The 17,170-nt window shown below is 62.4% G+C and overlaps 1 protein-coding gene across 1 annotated transcript in view; it reads left to right on the top strand.

Moving 5' to 3' along the window:
* Window positions 1-15,439, top strand: part of LOC147094881 (E3 ubiquitin-protein ligase BRE1B-like) — a 143,344-nt gene extending 127,905 nt beyond the window's left edge. Inside the window, exons 13-16 of the mRNA XM_085974503.1 lie at window positions 7,140-7,265; window positions 9,008-9,148; window positions 10,382-10,483; window positions 12,727-15,439. Coding sequence (XP_085830629.1) covers window positions 7,140-7,265; window positions 9,008-9,148; window positions 10,382-10,483; window positions 12,727-12,903 — 546 coding nt within the window. The 3' untranslated portion in view covers window positions 12,904-15,439. The remainder of the gene's footprint in view (window positions 1-7,139; window positions 7,266-9,007; window positions 9,149-10,381; window positions 10,484-12,726) is intronic.
* Window positions 15,440-17,170: the final 1,731 nt, after the last annotated feature.

Here is a 17,170-nt window from a genome sequence, read left to right as displayed (position 1 = left end):
CCGGCCTCGCTCTCCCTCTCCCGGCCTCGCGCCCTCGCTCTCTCCCGGCCTCGCGCCCTCGCTCTCCCTCTCCCGGCCTCGCGCCCTCGCTCTCCTCCTCTCCCGGCCTCGCGCCCTTCCCTCTCCCGGCCTCGCGCCTCGCTCTCCCCGGCCTCGCGCCCTCGCTCTCCCTCTCCCGGCCTCGCGCCCTCGCTCTCCCTCTCCCGGCCTCGCGCCCTCGCTCATCCCTCTCCCGGCCTCGCGCCCTCGCTCTCCCTCTCCCCGGCCTCGCGCCCTCGCTCTCCCTCTCCCGGCCTCGCGCCCATCGCTCTCCCTCTCCCGCCTCGCGCCCCTCGCTCTCCCTCGCGCGCCCTCGCTCTCCCTCTCCCGGCCTCGCGCCCTCGCTCTCCCTCTCCCGGCCTCGCGCTCTCCCTCTCCCGGCCTCGCGCCCTCGCTCTCCCTCTCCCGGCCTCGCGCCCTCGCTCTCCCTCTCCCGGCCTCGCGCCCTCAGCTCTCCCTCTCCCGGCCTCGCGCCCTCGCTCTCCCTCTCCCGGCCTCGCGCCCTCGCTCTCCCTCTCCCGGCCTCGCGCCCCTCGCTCTCCCTCTCCCGGCCTCGCGCCCTCGCTCTCCCTCTCCCGGCCTCGCGCCCTCGCTCTCCCTCTCCGGCCTCGCGCCCTCGCTCTCCTCTCCCGCCTCGCGCCCTCGCTCTCCCTCTCCCGGCCTCGCGCCCTCGCTCTCCCTCTCCCGGCCTCGCGCCCTCGCTCCTCTCCCGGCCTCGCGCCCTCGCTCTCCCTCTCCCGGCCTCGCGCCCTCGCTCTCCCTCTCCCGGCCTCGCGCCCTCGCTCTCCTCTCCCGGCCTCGCCTCGCTCCTCTCCCGGCCTCGCGCCCTCGCTCTCCCTCTCCCGGCCTCGCGCCCTCGCTCTCCCTCTCCCGGCCTCGCGCCCCTCAGCTCTCCCTCTCCCGGGCCCTCGCGCCCTCGCTCTCCCTCTCCCGGCCTCGCGCCCCTCGCTCTCCCTCTCCCGGCCTCGCGCCCTCGCTCTCCCTCTCCCGGCCTCGCGCCCTCGCTCTCCCTCTCCCGGCCTCGCGCCCTCGCTCTCTCCCGGCCTCGCGCCCTCGCTCTCCCTCTCCCGGCCTCGCGCCCCTCGCTCTCCCTCTCCCGGCCTCGCGCCCTCGCTCTCCCTCTCCCGGCCCTCGCGCCCTCGCTCTCCCTCTCCCGGCCTCGCGCCCTCGCTCTCCCTCTCCCGGCCTCGCGCCCTCGCTCTCCCTCTCCCGGCCTCGCGCCCTCGCTCTCCCTCTCCCGGCCTCGCGCCCTCGCTCTCCCTCTCCCGGCCTCGCGCCCTCGCTCTCCCTCTCCCGGCCTCGCGCCCTCGCTCTCCCTCTCCCGGCCTCGCGCCCTCGCTCTCCCTCTCCGGCCTCGCGCCCTCGCTCTCTCCGGCTCGCGCCCTCGCTCTCCCTCTCCCGGCCTCGCGCCCTCGCTCTCCCTCTCCCGGCCTCGCGCCCTCGCTCTCTCTCCCGGCCTCGCGCCCTCGCTCTCCTCTCCGGCCTCGCGCCCTCGCTCTCCCTCTCCCGGCCTCGCGCCCTCGCTCTCCCTTCGGCTGCGCCTCGCTCTCCCTCTCCCGGCCTCGCGCCCTCGCTCTCCCTCTCCCGGCCTCGCGCCCTCGCTCTCTCCCGGCCTCGCGCCTCGCTCTCCCGGCCTCGCGCCCTCGCTCTCCTCTCCGGCCTCGCGCCCTCGCTCTCCCTCTCCCGGCCTCGCGCCCTCGCTCCTCTCCCGGCCTCGCGCCCTCGCTCTCCCTCTCCCGGCCTCGCGCCCTCGCTCTCCCTCTCGCGCCCTCGCTCTCCTCTCCCGGCCTCGCGCCCTCGCTCTCCCTCGCTCTCCCGGCCTCGCGCCCTCGCTCTCCCTCTCCCGGCCTCGCGCCCCTCGCTCTCCCTCTCCCGGCCTCGCGCCCTCGCTCTCCCGGCCTCGCGCCCCCTCGCTCTCCCTCTCCCGGCCTCGCGCCCTCGCTCTCCTCTCCCGGCCTCGCGCCCTCGCTCTCCCTCTCCCGGCCTCGCGCCCTCGCTCGCTCGCTCGCTCTCCCTCTCCCGGCCCTCGCGCCCTCGCTCTCCCTCTCCCGGCCTCGCGCCCCTCGCTCTCCCTCTCCCGGCCTCGCGCCCTCGCTCTCCCTCTCCCGGCCTCGCGCCCCTCGCTCTCCCTCTCCCGCCTCGCGCCCTCGCTCTCCCTCTCCCGGCCTCGCGCCCTCGCTCTCCCTCTCCCGGCCTCGCGCCCCTCGCTCTCCCTCTCCCGGCCTCGCGCCCTCGCTCTCCCTCTCCCGGCCTCTCGCGCCCTCGCTCTCCCTCTCCCGGCCTCGCGCCCTCGCTCTCCCTCTCCCGGCCTCGCGCCCTCGCTCTCCCTCTCCCGGCCTCGCGCCCTCGCTCTCCCTCTCCCGGCCTCGCGCCCTCGTCTCGCTCTCGGCCTGCTCGCTCCGGCCTCGCGCCCTCGCTCTCCCCTCTCCGGCCTCGCGCCCTCGCTCTCCCTCTCCCGGCCTCGCGCCCTCGCTCTCCCTCTCCCGGCCTCGCGCCCTCGCTCTCCCTCTCCCGGCCTCGCGCCCTCGCTCTCCCTCTCCCGGCCTCGCGCCCTCGCTCTCCCTCTCCCGGCCTCGCGCCCTCGCTCTCCCTCTCCCGGCCTCGCGCCCTCGCTCTCCCTCTCCCGGCCTCGCGCCCTCGCTCTCCCTCTCCCGGCCTCGCGCCCTCGCTCTCCCTCTCCCGGCCTCGCGCCCTCGCTCTCCCTCTCCCGGCCTCGCGCCCTCGCTCTCCCTCTCCCGGCCTCGCGCCCTCGCTCTCCCTCTCCCCGGCCTCGCGCCCTCTCGCTCCTCCCTCTCTCCCGGCCTCGCGCCCTCGCTCTCCCTCTCCCGGCCTCGCGCCCTCGCTCTCCCTCTCCCGGCCTCGCGCCCTCGCTCTCCCTCTCCCGGCCTCGCGCCCTCGCTCTCCCTCTCCCGGCCTCGCGCCCTCGCTCTCCCTCTCCCGGCCTCGCGCCCTCGCTCTCCCTCTCCCGGCCTCGCGCCCTCGCTCTCTCCCTCTCCCGGCCTCGCGCGCCCTCGCTCTCCCTCTCCCGGCCTCGCGCCCCTCGCTCTCCCTCTCCCGGCCTCGCGCCCTCGCTCTCCCTCTCCCGGCCTCGCGCCCTCGCTCTCCCTCTCCCGGCCTCGCGCCCTCGCTCTCCCTCTCCCGGCCTCGCGCCCTCGCTCTCCCTCTCCGGCCTCGCGCCCCTCGCTCTCCTCCTCTCCCGGCCTCGCGCCCTCGCTCTCCCTCTCCCGGCCTCGCGCCCTCTCGCTCTCCCTCTCCCGGCCTCGCGCCCTCGCTCTCCCTCTCCCGGCCTCGCGCCCTCGCTCTCCCTCTCCCGGCCTCGCGCCCTCGCTCTCCCTCTCCCGGCCTCGGCGCCCTCGCTCTCCCTCTCCCGGCCTCGCGCCCTCGCTCTCCCCTCTCCCGGCCCTCGCGCCCTCGCTCTCCTCTCTCTCCCGGGCCTCGCGCCCTCGCTCTCCCTCTCCCGGCCTCGCGCCCTCGCTCTCCCTCTCCCGGCCTCGCGCCTCGCTCGGCTCGCGCCTCGCTCTCCCTCTCCCGGCCTCGCGCCCTCGCTCTCCCTCTCCCGGCCTCGCGCCCTCGCTCTCCCTCTCCCGGCCTCGCGCCCTCGCTCTCCCTCTCCCGGCCTCGCGCCCTCGCTCTCCTCTCGCTCTCCCGGCCTCGCGCCCTCGGCTCTCGCCTCTCTCCCGGCCCTCGCGCCCTCGCTCTCCCTCTCCCGGCCTCGCGCCCTCGCTCTCCCTCTCCCGGCCTCGCGCCCTCGCTCTCCCTCTCCCGGCCTCGCGCCCTCGCTCTCCCTCTCCCGGCCTCGCGCCCTCGCTCTCCCTCTCCCGGCCTCGCGCCCTCGCTCTCCCTCTCCCGGCCTCGCGCCCTCGCTCTCTCCGGCCTCGCGCCCTCGCTCTCCCTCTCCCGGCCTCGCGCCCTCGCTCTCCCTCTCCCGGCCTCGCGCCCTCGCTCTCCCTCTCCCGGCCTCGCGCCCTCGCTCTCCCTCTCCCCGGCCTCGCGCCCTCGCTCTCCCTCTCCCGGCCTCGCGCCCTCGCTCTCCCTCTCCCGGCCTCGCGCCCTCGCTCTCCCTCTCCCGGCCTCGCGCCCTCGCTCTCCCTCTCCCGCCTCGGCCTCGCGCCCTCGCTCTCCCTCTCCCGGCCTCGCGCCCTCGCTCTCCCTCTCCCGGCCTCGCGCCCTCGCTCTCCCTCTCCCGGCCTCGCGCCCTCGCTCTCCCGCTCTCCCGGCCTCGCGCCCTCGCTCTCCCTCTCCGGCCTCGCGCCCTCGCTCTCCTCTCCCGGCCTCGCGCCCTCGCCTCTCCCTCTCCCGGCCTCGCGCCCTCGCCTCTCCCTCTCCCGGCCTCGCGCCCTCGCCTCTCCCCGGCCTCGCGCCCTCGCTCTCCCTCTCCCCGGCCTCGCGCCCTCGCCTCTCCCTCTCCCGGCCTCGCGCCCTCGCTCTCCCTCTCCCGGCCTCGCGCCCTCGCTCTCCCTCTCCCGGCCTCGCGCCCTCGCTCTCCCTCTCCCGGCCTCGCGCCCTCGCTCTCCCTCTCCCGGCCTCGCGCCCTCTCGCTCTCCCTCTCCCGGCCTCGCGCCCTCGCTCTCCCTCTCCCGGCCTCGCGCCCCTCGCTCTCCCTCTCCGCTCCCGGCCTCGCGCCCTCGCTCTCCCTCTCCCGGCCTCGCGCCCTCGCTCTCCCTCTCCCGGCCTCGCGCCCTCGCTCTCCCTCTCCCGGCCTCGCGCCCTCGCTCTCCCTCTCCCGGCCTCGCCGCTCCTCGCTCTCCCGGCCTCGCGCCCCTCGCTCTCCCTCTCCCGGCCTCGCGCCCTCGCTCTCCCTCTCCCGGCCTCGCGCCCTCGCTCTCCCTCTCCCGGCCTCGCGCCCTCGCTCTCCTCTCGCCCCGGCCTCGCGCCCTCGCTCTCCCGGCCTCGCGCCCTCGCTCTCCCTCTCCCGGCCTCGCGCCCTCGCTCTCCTCTCTCCCGGCCTCGCGCCCTCGCTCTCCCTCTCCCGGCCTCGCGCCCTCGCTCTCCCTCTCCCGGCCTCGCGCCCTCGCTCTCCCTCTCGCCTCGGCCTCGCGCCCCTCGCTCTCCCTCTCCCGGCCTCGCGCCCCTCGCTCTCCCTCTCCCGGCCTCGCGCCCTGCTCTCCCTCTCCCGGCCTCGCGCCCTCGCTCTCCCTCTCCCGGCCTCGCGCCCTCGCTCTCCCTCTCCCGGCCTCGCGCCCTCGCTCTCCCTCTCCCGGCCTCGCGCCCTCGCTCTCCCTCTCCCGGCCTCGCGCCCTCGCTCTCCCTCTCCCGGCCTCGCGCCCCTCGCTCTCCCCTCTCCCGGCCTTCGCGCCCTCGCTCTCCCTCTCCCGGCCTCGCGCCCTCGCTCTCCCTCTCCCGGCCTCGCGCCCTCGCTCTCCCTCTCCCGGCCTCGCGCCCTCGCTCTCCCTCTCCCGGCCTCGCGCCCTCGCTCTCCCTCTCCCGGCCTCGCGCCCTCGCTCTCCCTCTCCCGGCCTCGCGCCCTCGCTCTCCCTCTCCCGGCCTCGCGCCCTCGCTCTCCCCTCTCCCGGCCTCGCGCCCCTCGCTCTCCCTCTCCCGGCCTCGCGCCCTCGCTCTCCCTCTCCCGGCCTCGCGCCCTCGCTCTCCCTCTCCCGGCCTCGCGCCCTCGCTCTCCCTCTCCCGGCCTCGCGCCCTCGCTCTCCCCTCTCCCGGCCTCGCGCCCCTCGCTCTCCCTCTCCCGGCCTCGCGCCCTCGCTCTCCCTCTCCCGGCCTCGCGCCCTCGCTCTCCCTCTCCCGGCCTCGCGCCCTCGCTCTCCCTCTCCCGGCCTCGCGCCCCTCGCTCTCCCTCTCCCGGCCCTCGCGCCCTCGCTCTCCCTCTCCCGGCCTCGCGCCCTCGCTCTCCCTCTCCCGGCCTCGCGCCCTCGCTCTCCCTCTCCCGGCCTCGCGCCCTCGCTCTCCCTCTCCCGGCCTCGCGCTCTCCCGGCCTCGCGCCCTCGCCCTCCCCAGCCTCGCGCCCTCCCTCTCCCGGCCTCGCGCCCTCGCGCCCTCCCTCTCCCGGCCTCGCGCCCTCCCTCTCCCGGCCTCTCGCCCTCGCTCTCCCTCTCCCGGCCTCGCGCCCTCGCTCTCCCTCTCCCGGCCTCGCGCTCTCCCTCTCCCGGCCTCGCGCTCTCCCTCTCCCGGCCTCGCGCTCTCCCTCTCCCGGCCTCGCGCTCTCCCTCTCCCGGCCTCGCGCTCGTCCCTCTCCCTCTCCCCGGCCCTCGCGCTCTCCCTCTCCCGGCCTCGCGCTCTCCCTCTCCCGGCCTCGCGCTCTCCCTCTCCCGGCCTCGCGCTCTCCCTCTCCCGGCCTCGCGCCCTCGCTCTCCCCTCTCCGGCCTCGCGCCCTCGCTCTCCCTCTCCCGGCCTCGCGCCCTCGCTCTCCCTCTCCCGGCCTCGCGCCCTCGCTCTCCCTCTCCCGGCCTCGCTCTCCCTCTCCCGGCCTCGCGCCCTCGCTCTCCCGGCCTCGCGCCCTCGCTCTCCCGGCCTCGCGCCCTCGCCCTCCCTCTCCCGGCCTCCCTCCCTCTCCCGGCCTCGCGCCCTCGCCCTCCCTCTCCCGGCCTCGCGCCCTCGCTCTCCCGGCCTCGCGCCCTAGCTCCCCCCTCGCTCGCTCTCTCTCCTGGTCACATGCTTTCTCGGTCTCCTGCTTTCTCATGCTCTCTCTCTCGAGCTCTGGCCCGCTCGCCTTCTGTCCCCTTGCCAGCGACGCCCACATCACATAAAAATGAATTTTAAAAAGTGATTTATAAAGTTCTCGCATGATCGCTTTGCTTTTACATCCTATCCCTCTGTTTATAAACCCAAGTAACCCAGATGTTTTTTCAACCACCTTATCAACTTGCCCTGCCACTGTTTAAGGATTTGTGTACATGGACACTGATTGAGTCCCACTTCCCCCCCACTCTTTCCCCATTGCCCTGGAAGTGAGCCCTCTTCAAGTACATGTCCAATTGCCCTTCGAAAGCTCCTATTGAGTCTGATTCCACCACCCTTTCAGGCAGTGCGTTCCAGATCTTAACAGCCCTCTGGGTCGAAGGTAACGACTGCCTCGGAGGCCAATCACCGGGCCGCACGCTTACACCAGCCCTCGCCTCCCAATAACGGGCTGTCCTCGTCTTCCACAGGTGGACGCCCAGTTGCTGGTGGTACAGAAGCTGGAGGAGAAGGAGCGCGTCCTGCAGAGCAATCTGGCCATGGTGGAGAAGGAGCTGACCCTCAGGAGCCAGGCCCTGGAACTCAACAAGAGGAAGGTAAGTAACATTTTAGATACACTGTCCTTTCCCCCTCTGGGACCGGGTGTCACAGTGCGGTAGATACACTGTCCTTTCCCCCACTGGGACCGGGTGTCACAGTGCATTAGATACACTGTCCTTTCCCCCTCTGGGACCGGGTAAACACAGTGCGTTAGATACACTGTCCTTTCCCCCTCTGGGACCGGGTGTCACAGTGCATTAGATACACTGTCCTTTCCCCCTCTGGGACAGGGTGTCACAGTGTGTTAGATACACTGTCCTTTCCCCCTCTGGGACCGGCTGTCACAGTGTGTTAGATACACTGTCCTTTCCCCTCTGGGACCGGCTGTCACAGTGTGTTAGATACACTGTCCTTTCCCCCCTCTGGGACCGGGTGTCACAGTGCATTAGATACACTCCTTTCCCCCTCTGGGACCGGGTGTCACAGTGTGTTAGATACACTGTCCTTTCCCCCTCTGGGACCGGGTGTCACAGTGCGTTAGATAGACTGTCCTTTCCCCCTCTGGGACCGGGTGTCACAGTGCGGTAGATACACTGTCCTTTCCCCCACTGGGACCGGGTGTCACAGTGCATTAGATACACTGTCCTTTCCCCCTCTGGGACAGGGTGTCACAGTGTGTTAGATACACTGTCCTTTCCCCCTCTGGGACCGGCTGTCACAGTGTGTTAGATACACTGTCCTTTCCCCTCTGGGACCGGCTGTCACAGTGTGTTAGATACACTGTCCTTTCCCCCTCTGGGACCGGGTGTCACAGTGCGTTAGATACACTCCTTTCCCCCTCTGGGACCGGGTGTCACAGTGTGTTAGATACACTGTCCTTTCCCCCTCTGGGACCGGGTGTCACAGTGCGTTAGATACACTCCTTTCCCCCTCTGGGACCGGGTGTCACAGTGTGTTAGATACACTGTCCTTTCCCCCTCTGGGACCGGGTGTCACAGTGCGTTAGATACACTGTCCTTTCCCCCTCTGGGACCGGGTGTCACAGTGCGTTAGATACACTGTCCTTTCCCCCTTTGGGACCGGGTATCACAGTGCGTTAGATACACTGCCCTTTCCCCCTCTGGGACCGGGTGTCACAGTGCGTTAGATACACTGTCCTTTCCCCTCTGGGACCAGGTGTCACAGTGTGTTAGATACACTGTCCTTTCCCCCTCTGGGACCGGGTGTCACAGTGTGTTAGATACACTGTCCTTTCCCCCCCTGGGACCGCGTGTCACAGTGCGTTAGATACACTGTCCTTTCCCCCTCTGGGACCGGATGTCACAGTGTGTTAGATACACTGTCCTTTCCCCTCTGGGACCGGATGTCACAGTGTGTTAGATACACTGTCCTTTCCCCCTCTGGGACCGGGTGTCACAGTGCGTTAGATACACTGTCCTTTCCCCCTCTGGGACCGGGTGTCACAGTGCGTTAGATACACTGTCCTTTCCCTCTCTGGGACCGGGTGTCACAGTGCGTTAGATACACTGTCCTTTCCCTCTCTGGGACCGGGTGTCACAGTGTGTTAGATACACTGTCCTTTCCCCCTCTGGGACCGGGTGTCACAGTGTGTTAGATACACAGTCCTTTCCCCCTCTCTCTTTTCTCCTCACCTGTTCCGAAGCCTCACGCCCTCTGAATGTTGTCCCTCTCCCTCCACCCCCCCCCCCTCGAATGAACGCACCCCTCCCTCGCTTGCTCGCCCCCTCATGAGTAGGAATGTGAGCCCCGCAGTGCAGTGACTGTCTCTTCTCCTCAGGCAGTAGAAGCAGCCCAGCTGGCCGAGGACCTGAAGGTGCAGCTGGAACACACGCAGAGCAAACTAAAGGAGATCCAGGCAGCCATGTCTGATAACCGCTCCGCCAAGGAGAAGGAATCCTTCAACCTCAAACGGGCACAGGTGAGCGACCTTTCTCACCCACCTCATCCTATCCAATATATTAAGCCCCCGAACCCATCGATTAGATTCCAGCCTGTAACTCACTCCTGGGTATCTGATATTCTATATATAAACCCCCGAACCCTTCGATTAGATTCCAGCCTGTAACTCACTCCCGGGTATCTGTTATTCTATATATAAACCACCAAATCCCTCGATTAGATTCCAGCCTGTAACTCACTCCCGGGTATTTGTTATTCTATATATAAACCCCTCGAACCCCTCGATTAGATTCCAGCCTGTAACTCACTCCCGGGTATCTGTTATTCTATATATAAACCCCCCGAACCCCTCGATTAGATTCCAGCCTGTAACTCACTCCCGGGTATCTGATATTCTATATATAAACCACCAAATCCCTCGATTAGATTCCAGCCTGTAACTCACTCCCGGGTATCTGTTATTCTATATATAAACCACCAAATCCCTCGATTAGATTCCAGCCTGTAACTCACTCCCGGGTATCTGTTATTCTATATATAAACCCCCGAACCCCTCGATTAGATTCCGGCCTGTAACTCACTCCCGGGTATCTGTTATTCTATATATAAACCCCCGAACCCCTCGATTAGATTCCGGCCTGTAACTCACTCCTGGGTATCTGATATTCTATATATAAACCCCTCGAACCCCTCGATTAGATTCCAGCTTGTAACTCACTCCCGGGTATCTGATATTCTATATATAAACCACCAAATCCCTCGATTAGATTCCAGCCAGTAACTCACTCCCGGGTATCTGTTATTCTATATATAAACCCCCGAACCCCTCGATTAGATTCCAGCCTGTAACTCACTCCCGGGTATCTGTTATTCTATATATAAACCCCCGAACCCCTCGATTAGATCCCAGCCTGTAACTCACTCCCGGGTATCTGTTATTCTATATATAAACCCCCGAACCCCTCGATTAGATTCCAGCCTGTAACTCACTCCCGGGTATCTGATATTCTATATATAAACCCCCCGAACCCATCGATTAGATTCCAGCCTGTAACTCGCTCCCGGGTATCTGTTATTCTATATATAAACCACCCGAACCCCACGATTGGATTCCAGCCTGTAACTCACTCCCGGGTATCTGTTATTCTATATATAAACCTCCCCGAACCCCACGATTAGATTCCAGCCTGTAACTCACTCCCGGGTATCTGTTATTCTATATATAAACCCCACTCTCTTGCGATCGATACAGGAGGATCTGTCCAGACTAAGGCGGAAGCTGGAGAAACAGAAAAAAGTGGAGGTGTTCTCTGATGCTGACGAGATTCTGATGGAGGAGATTAAGGAGTACAAGGTGAGATGGGCCTGGATTGTAGTCAGTGTGGCCTGAAGGGAGTGCAATCATTGGGACAGCGAGTGAGAACAGAGTAAACACGGGCTGTGTTATACACTGGGGGTACTGTACCCCAGTAACACGGGCTGTGTTCTACACTGGGGGTCCTGTACCCCAGTAACACGGGCTGTGTTATACACTGGGGGTCCTGTACCCCAGTAACACGGGGTGTGTTATACACTGGGGGTCCTGTACCCCAGTAACACGGGCTGTGTTATACACTGGGGTTCCTGTATCCCAGTAACACGGGGTATGTTATACACTGGGGGTCCTGTACCCCAGTAACACGGGCTGTGTTATACACTGGGGTTCCTGTATCCCAGTAACACGGGGTATGTTATACACTGGGGGTCCTGTACCCCAGTAACACGGGGTGTGTTATACACTGGGGGTGTCCTGTACCCCAGTAACACGGGGTGTGTTATACACTGGGGGTCCTGTATCCCAGTAACACGGGGTGTGTTATACACTGGGGGTTCCTGTACCCCAGTAACACGGGCTGTGTTATACACTGGGGGTCCTGTACCCCAGTAACACGGGCTGTGTTATACACTGGGGGTTCCTGTATCCCAGTAACACGGGGTGTGTTATACACTGGGGGTTCCTGTATCCCAGTAACACGGGCTGTGTTATACACTGGGGGTTCCTGTACCCCAGTAACACGGGGTGTGTTATACACTGGGGGTCCTGTATCCCAGTAACACGGGGTGTGTTATACATTGGGGGTCCTGTACCCCAGTAACACGGGGTGTGTTATACACTGGGGGTTCCTGTATCCCAGTAACACGGGGTGTGTTATACACTGGGGTTCCTGTATCCCAGTAACATGGGGTGTGTTATACACTGGGGGTTCCTGTATCCCAGTAAACACGGGATGTGTTATACACTGGGGGTTCCTGTATCCCAGTAACATGGGGTGTGTTATACACTGGGGGTTCCTGTATCCCAGTAAACACGGGCTGTGTTATACACTGGGGGTTCCTGTATCCCAGTAACATGGGGTGTGTTATACACTGGGGGTTCCTGTACCCCAGTAACACGGGGTGTGTTATACACTGGGGGTTCCTGTATCCCAGTAAACACGGGCTGTGTTATACACTGGGGGTTCCTGTATCCCAGTAACATGGGGTGTGTTATACACTGGGGGTCCTGTACCCCAGTAACACGGGATGTGTTATACACTGGGGGTCCTGTATCCCAGTAACATGGGGTGTGTTATACACTGGGCTTCCTGTATCCCAGTAAACACGGTGTGTTATACACTGGGGGTTCCTGTATCCCAGTAACACGGGGTGTGTTATACACTGGGGGTCCTGTACCCCAGTAACACGGGCTGTGTTACACACTGGGGGTCCTGTACCCCAGTAACACGGGGTGTGTTATACACTGGGGGTTCCTGTACCCCAGTAACACGGGCTGTGTTACACACTGGGGGTTCCTGTATCCCAGTAACACGGGGTGTGTTATACACTGGGGGTTCCTGTACCCCAGTAACACGGGATGTGTTATACACTGGGGGTCCTGTATCCCAGTAACACGGGATGTGTTATACACTGGGGGTCCTGTATCCCAGTAACACGGGCTGTGTCATACACTGGGGGTTCCTGTATCCCAGTAACACGGGGTGTGTTATGCAGGAAACTCTTTTTTATCCGGCACCAACGGGACCGGTGTGCTGCCGGTTTATCAAAAAGTCCGGATTACAGAGAGGTATAGTAAAAGGTACGAGAGCTCCGTACACAGCAACAAATCCAGGCTTCCCTGTTGCTTAGCAACAGGTGCAGGAACCCCGGCCACAAGATCCAAGCGTCCCTGTTGCTTAGCAACAGGTGCAGGAACCCCGGCCACAAGATCCAGGCATCACTGTTGCTTAGCAACAGGTGCAGGAACCCCGGCCACAAGATCCAAGCATCCCTGTTGCTTAGCAACAGGTGCAGGAACCCCGGTTACACAGCCACAGATCCAGGAACGGCCACTAATATGAAGTAAAACTTACCTGAACCTACTCCTGAATTTTGCCGGTTAACAGAGATTTCCGGTTATTTAGGTGCCGGTAAATCGAGGTTTCCTGTACACTGGGGGTTCCTGTATCCCAGTAACACGGGGTGTGTTATACACTGGGGATCAGCTAGCTCCACAATAGGCCGGGGATGAAGCCTGGGCCTTTCCCGCTGTACTGACCTGCCGTTTCTACCCCACCACAGGCCAAGCTGACCTGCCCGTGCTGCAACACGCGGAAGAAGGACGCCGTGCTGACCAAGTGCTTCCACGTCTTCTGCTTCGAGTGTGTCAAGACGCGCTACGACACGCGGCAGCGCAAGTGCCCCAAGTGCAACGCCGCCTTCGGCGCCAACGACTTTCACCGCATCTACATCAGCTGAGGGGGCCAGGGGGGGCGAGCACGGTGACTCGGGTCCCCGCCCCGTCACCCGCCAACCGGAGAAAGAGAGGAATGGGGCCCCCATCCCGCCGGACTGACCCACCCAACGGCACACCAACTCGCGGGAGAGCAGTCGCGGCCTGTGTCGCCCCAGTCGCACTCTCCCCCTTCCCTGTGTCTCCCCAGTCTATCTCTCTCCCTTCCCTGTGTCTCCCCAGCCTATCTCTCTCCCTTCCCTGTGTCACCCCAGTCTCTCTCTCTCCCTTCCCTGTGTCTCCCCAGTCTCTCCCCCTTCCCTGTGTCGCCCCAGTCGCACTCTCCCCCTTCCCTGCATCTCCCCGGTCTCTCCCCCTTCCCTGTGTCGCCCCAGTCTCTCTTCCCCCTTCCCTGTCTCTCCCCAGTCTCTCTCTCCCCCTTCACTGTGTCTCCCCAGTCTCTACCCCTTCCCTGTGTCTCCCCAGTCTCTACCCCTTCCCTGTGTCTCCCCAGTCTATCTCTCCCCCTTCCCTGTGTCTCCCCAGTCTCTCTCTCCCCCTTCCCTGTGTCTCCCCAGTCGCACTCTTCCCCCTTCCCTGTGTTGCCCTGGTGTCTCTCTTCCCCTTCCCGGTGTCTCTCTTCCCCTTCCCTGTGTCTCCCCGGTGTCTCTCTTCCCCTTCCCTGTGTCTCCCCCCTTCCCTGTGTCTCCCCGGTCTCTCTCTTCCCCTCCCTGTGTCTCCCCGGTGTGTCTCTCCCCCTTCCCTGTGTCTCCCCGGTCTCTCCCCCTTCCATGTGTCTCCCTGGTGTCTCTCTCCCCCTTCCCTGTGTCTCCCCGGTCTCTCTCTCCCCCTTCCCTGTGTCTCCCCGGTCTCTCTCTCCCCCTTCCCTGTGTCGCCCCGGTCTCTCTCTTCCCCTCCCTGTGTCTCCCCGGTGTGTCTCTCCCCCTTCCCTGTGTCTCCCCGGTCTCTCCCCCTTCCATGTGTCTCCCTGGTGTCTCTCTTCCCCCTTCCATGTGTCTCCCTGGTGTCTCTCTCCCCCTTCCCTGTGTCTCCCCAGTCTATCTCCCCCTTCCCTGTGTCGCCCCAGTCTCTCTCTCCCCTTCCCTGTGTCTCCCCAGTCGCACTCTCCCCCTTCCCTGTGTCGCCCCAGTCTCTCTCTCCCCTTCCCTGTGTCGCCCTAGTCTCTCTCTCCCTTCCCTGTGTCGCCCCAGTCTCTCTCCCCCTTCCCCGTGTCTCCCCAGTCGCACTCTTCCCCCTTCCCCGTGTCTCCCCAGTCTCTTCCCCTTCCCCATGTCTCCCCAGTCTCTCTCTCTCTCTTCCCCTTCCCCATGTCTCCCCCTCGCTGAGTTGCCCGTCTCTCCCTCAGTCATGGCTTTCAAGTGCGGGGAGGTTGGACGGGGAGAAGGAGAGTTGGACTGTGACCAACCCGCACAGTGATGCCTCGATGGGTTTGGGGGGGAAGGGGGTCTATTGTTGGGGTGGGGATTTGGGGGGGGGGGATGATTCATGAGGTGTGCACCACTGCCTCCTGGAAGGAGGGGAGGTGGGGCGGTTAAGAGAGCTTTCGTTCACCGCCTGTTGAGTTCCGAGACTGCTCACGGCTCCAGTGGATGCAGAATCCGCTCGCCCAAGCCAGCGTTCAAATATTTTCCTTCTCCTACCATCGCTGCTGGTTGAAGATCGGGAGTTGGGAAGGGTGGACGCCCTCGGCCTTGACTGCAGTGGGTAATTGAACCCTCTCTCTGCCCACGGTACCCCCTGTAGTGCCAGATCACCACCTCGGTGGGCTCCCATCTTTGCGAACTGCTTGAGGGAAAGACCCATTGAAGGGAGGGAGTTGGGGGGGGGGGGGGGGGGGGGGGGGAAGAGAGCGCGGGGCAACCACTTCAAGATGTCGCGGCTTTAAAGGAAGCGGTTGGAGTTTTCTGGGTCTGCACCCCATTATTCTCTCCTCTCTTTGATTGGAAAGTCCCGCCATGTTGCTGTCGGTCAGAGTGAAGAAAAGCCCCCACCTCCCTCCGGGAGCAGTTTTGTTGTGGGAGGAGGAGCGTTTGTGATCGATCGTACTTTTTTTTTGATCACAGTCAACCATTTTGAGCAGCGTGGGGGGGAAGCTCTGAGCTGCCGCCCATGTCGGGACGCAGTATGAGTTCCAACGAACGAGGTTCCTTTTTCCTTTCTAATAAGTTCAATATTTTTACGCAGTGCCTGAGGATGACGGTTATCTCACTTTCCATGCTTTTTAAAAAATAAAAAAAAAATGCGTGGAGCCTGACCGACTGGGCGGCCATTTTCAACGAGGCAGCCACCGTTTATTTAGGCCATTCCTTTCCCGCTACCCCCAAACACCACCAACCCCCCACCCCGCCCAACCCCAATTTGGAAGTGATGTGGTGAGGAACTAAAAAAAAAGAAAGTTGGGGGGAATTTAAAAGTCGAACTGTTGGCTACAGATTTTTAATTTATTGTTTTTCTGTCGGGCGCTGAGAAAAGTGCTCTGTGTTGGTCTCTGCTATTTTTACTTTTTGTGTTGCTGCCTGAATAAATCTGAAGCTGCCACCACTTGTGTCACTCGGCCTGTTACTTCCTTTCCTCACAAAGATAGACTTGCATTTCTACAGCGTCTTTCACGACCTCACGGACGTTTCAAAGCGTTTTACAGCCTTTAAAAGTGTGGTCCCTGTTCTAATGTAGGAAATACCTCGGCCAATTTGCGCATAGCAAGCTCCCGCAAACAGCAATGAGATAAATGACCGGATAATCTGGGGGGTTTTTTTAGTGAGGGTTTTTGGGATAAATGTTGGTCTGCTCTTCTTAAAAATGGTAGCCAGCGGATTTTTTACGTCCACCTGAGAGGGCAGATGGGGGCCTTCGGTTCACCAACTCGTCCAAAAGACGACACCTCCGACTGTGCGGCGCTACCTCAGTACTGCCCCTCCGACAGTGCAGCGCTCCCTCAGTACCGCCCCTCCGACAGTGCAGCGCTCCCTCAGTACTGCCCTTCCGACAGTGCGGCGCTCCCTCAGTACTGCCCCTCCAACAGTGCAGCGCTCCCTCAGTACTGCCCCTCCGACAGTGCAGTGCTCCCTCAGTACCGCCCCTCTGACAGTGCGGCGCTCTCTCAGTTCTGCCCCTCCGACATGCAGCTTTTCCTCGGTACTGCCCCTCCGACAGTGCAGCGCTCCCTCTGTGCGTTTCCTCAGTACTGCTGTGAGGGAATACGCCATGTCTCAGACAGATACACCATAATATGAACAGAATTCTGATAATACATGATATACTGGGTTTAAAAATGTAAAGCCTCAGAGACACAGGCTGTAAACAGAACAGGCTTCTGAAATAAAGATCAGTTGATAAAGTTGTAAACAAGCTTTGAAATGGGAATTAGTTAAAAATACTAGAACAATGAAAGATTGAAGCAAACCATTGGTGCTTCCGAAAGGTCTACGGTTTGCAACGAACACCATGAGCATGCCCAGTTTAAAGTGTTAAGAGCTAACATGTAAAACAGAAACACAAACACTAAAAGAACCATGTGCCTTTGAAAACATGACATCAAGTAAAAGAAACACCTGCTGGTCAAATAGTTTTATGTTAAACTTGGAAGACAGGAAACACGATTAAATATGCAACCAAATGAGATAGCTAGAAATGCATGAAACACTCTGGTCAAAGTGTCTTTAATAAATACATAGTAAAAACCATACCAACAAAAAGACTTTGAAGATATGACTTCAATAGAAGCACCAACCAATTACATTGTGTTTGTATTGAACTTGGAGCAGCACAGAATCAAAATGTCTGCTAAAAACCAGTAAAGCCAATATTAAGAATTGAAAGAAAGCATTTTGTAAGAAAGACATCAAACAGAAACCATAGCTGTCATTGCTTTTATGATGGTTTTTGGAACACCTAAAGGTAGAGAAATAATTTATGCATTCAATAGTTGAATTGACAGTAATAGAAAGCATTCGAAAGGTATCAATAAAGACAATTAGTTGACATCAGCAGAGAACTTCAAAGAAGAAACCACTGCCAAAAGAGTATAAAACATAGACCTCTTCAACAGAAAGGCAGAACTCGCTGAACAGACAAAGCATTTCTCAACTCTTCAGAGGCAGCTCTGTAAGTCTTTGAGTCTCGGGAAGTCAAAGTAATTGATTTGGTGGATATTCTGGATTTAGAAATAAGTAAGAAATGTAACGAAGTAAAGATTTGAGAATAAGGATCTCTGAGAAATAAATGTAAGCTATCTGTATTTTGAATTTTTAATGTTGCGACTGATTCAGCAGA

Source organism: Somniosus microcephalus, unplaced genomic scaffold (genome assembly GCF_052327205.1).
Source record: "Somniosus microcephalus isolate GS21.2 unplaced genomic scaffold, FLI_Smic_1.0 unresolved_chr1, whole genome shotgun sequence".
NCBI lineage: Eukaryota > Metazoa > Chordata > Chondrichthyes > Squaliformes > Somniosidae > Somniosus > Somniosus microcephalus.
Note: the sequence above shows the minus strand (reverse complement) of the source record. Positions and strands in the feature narration are given on the sequence as shown.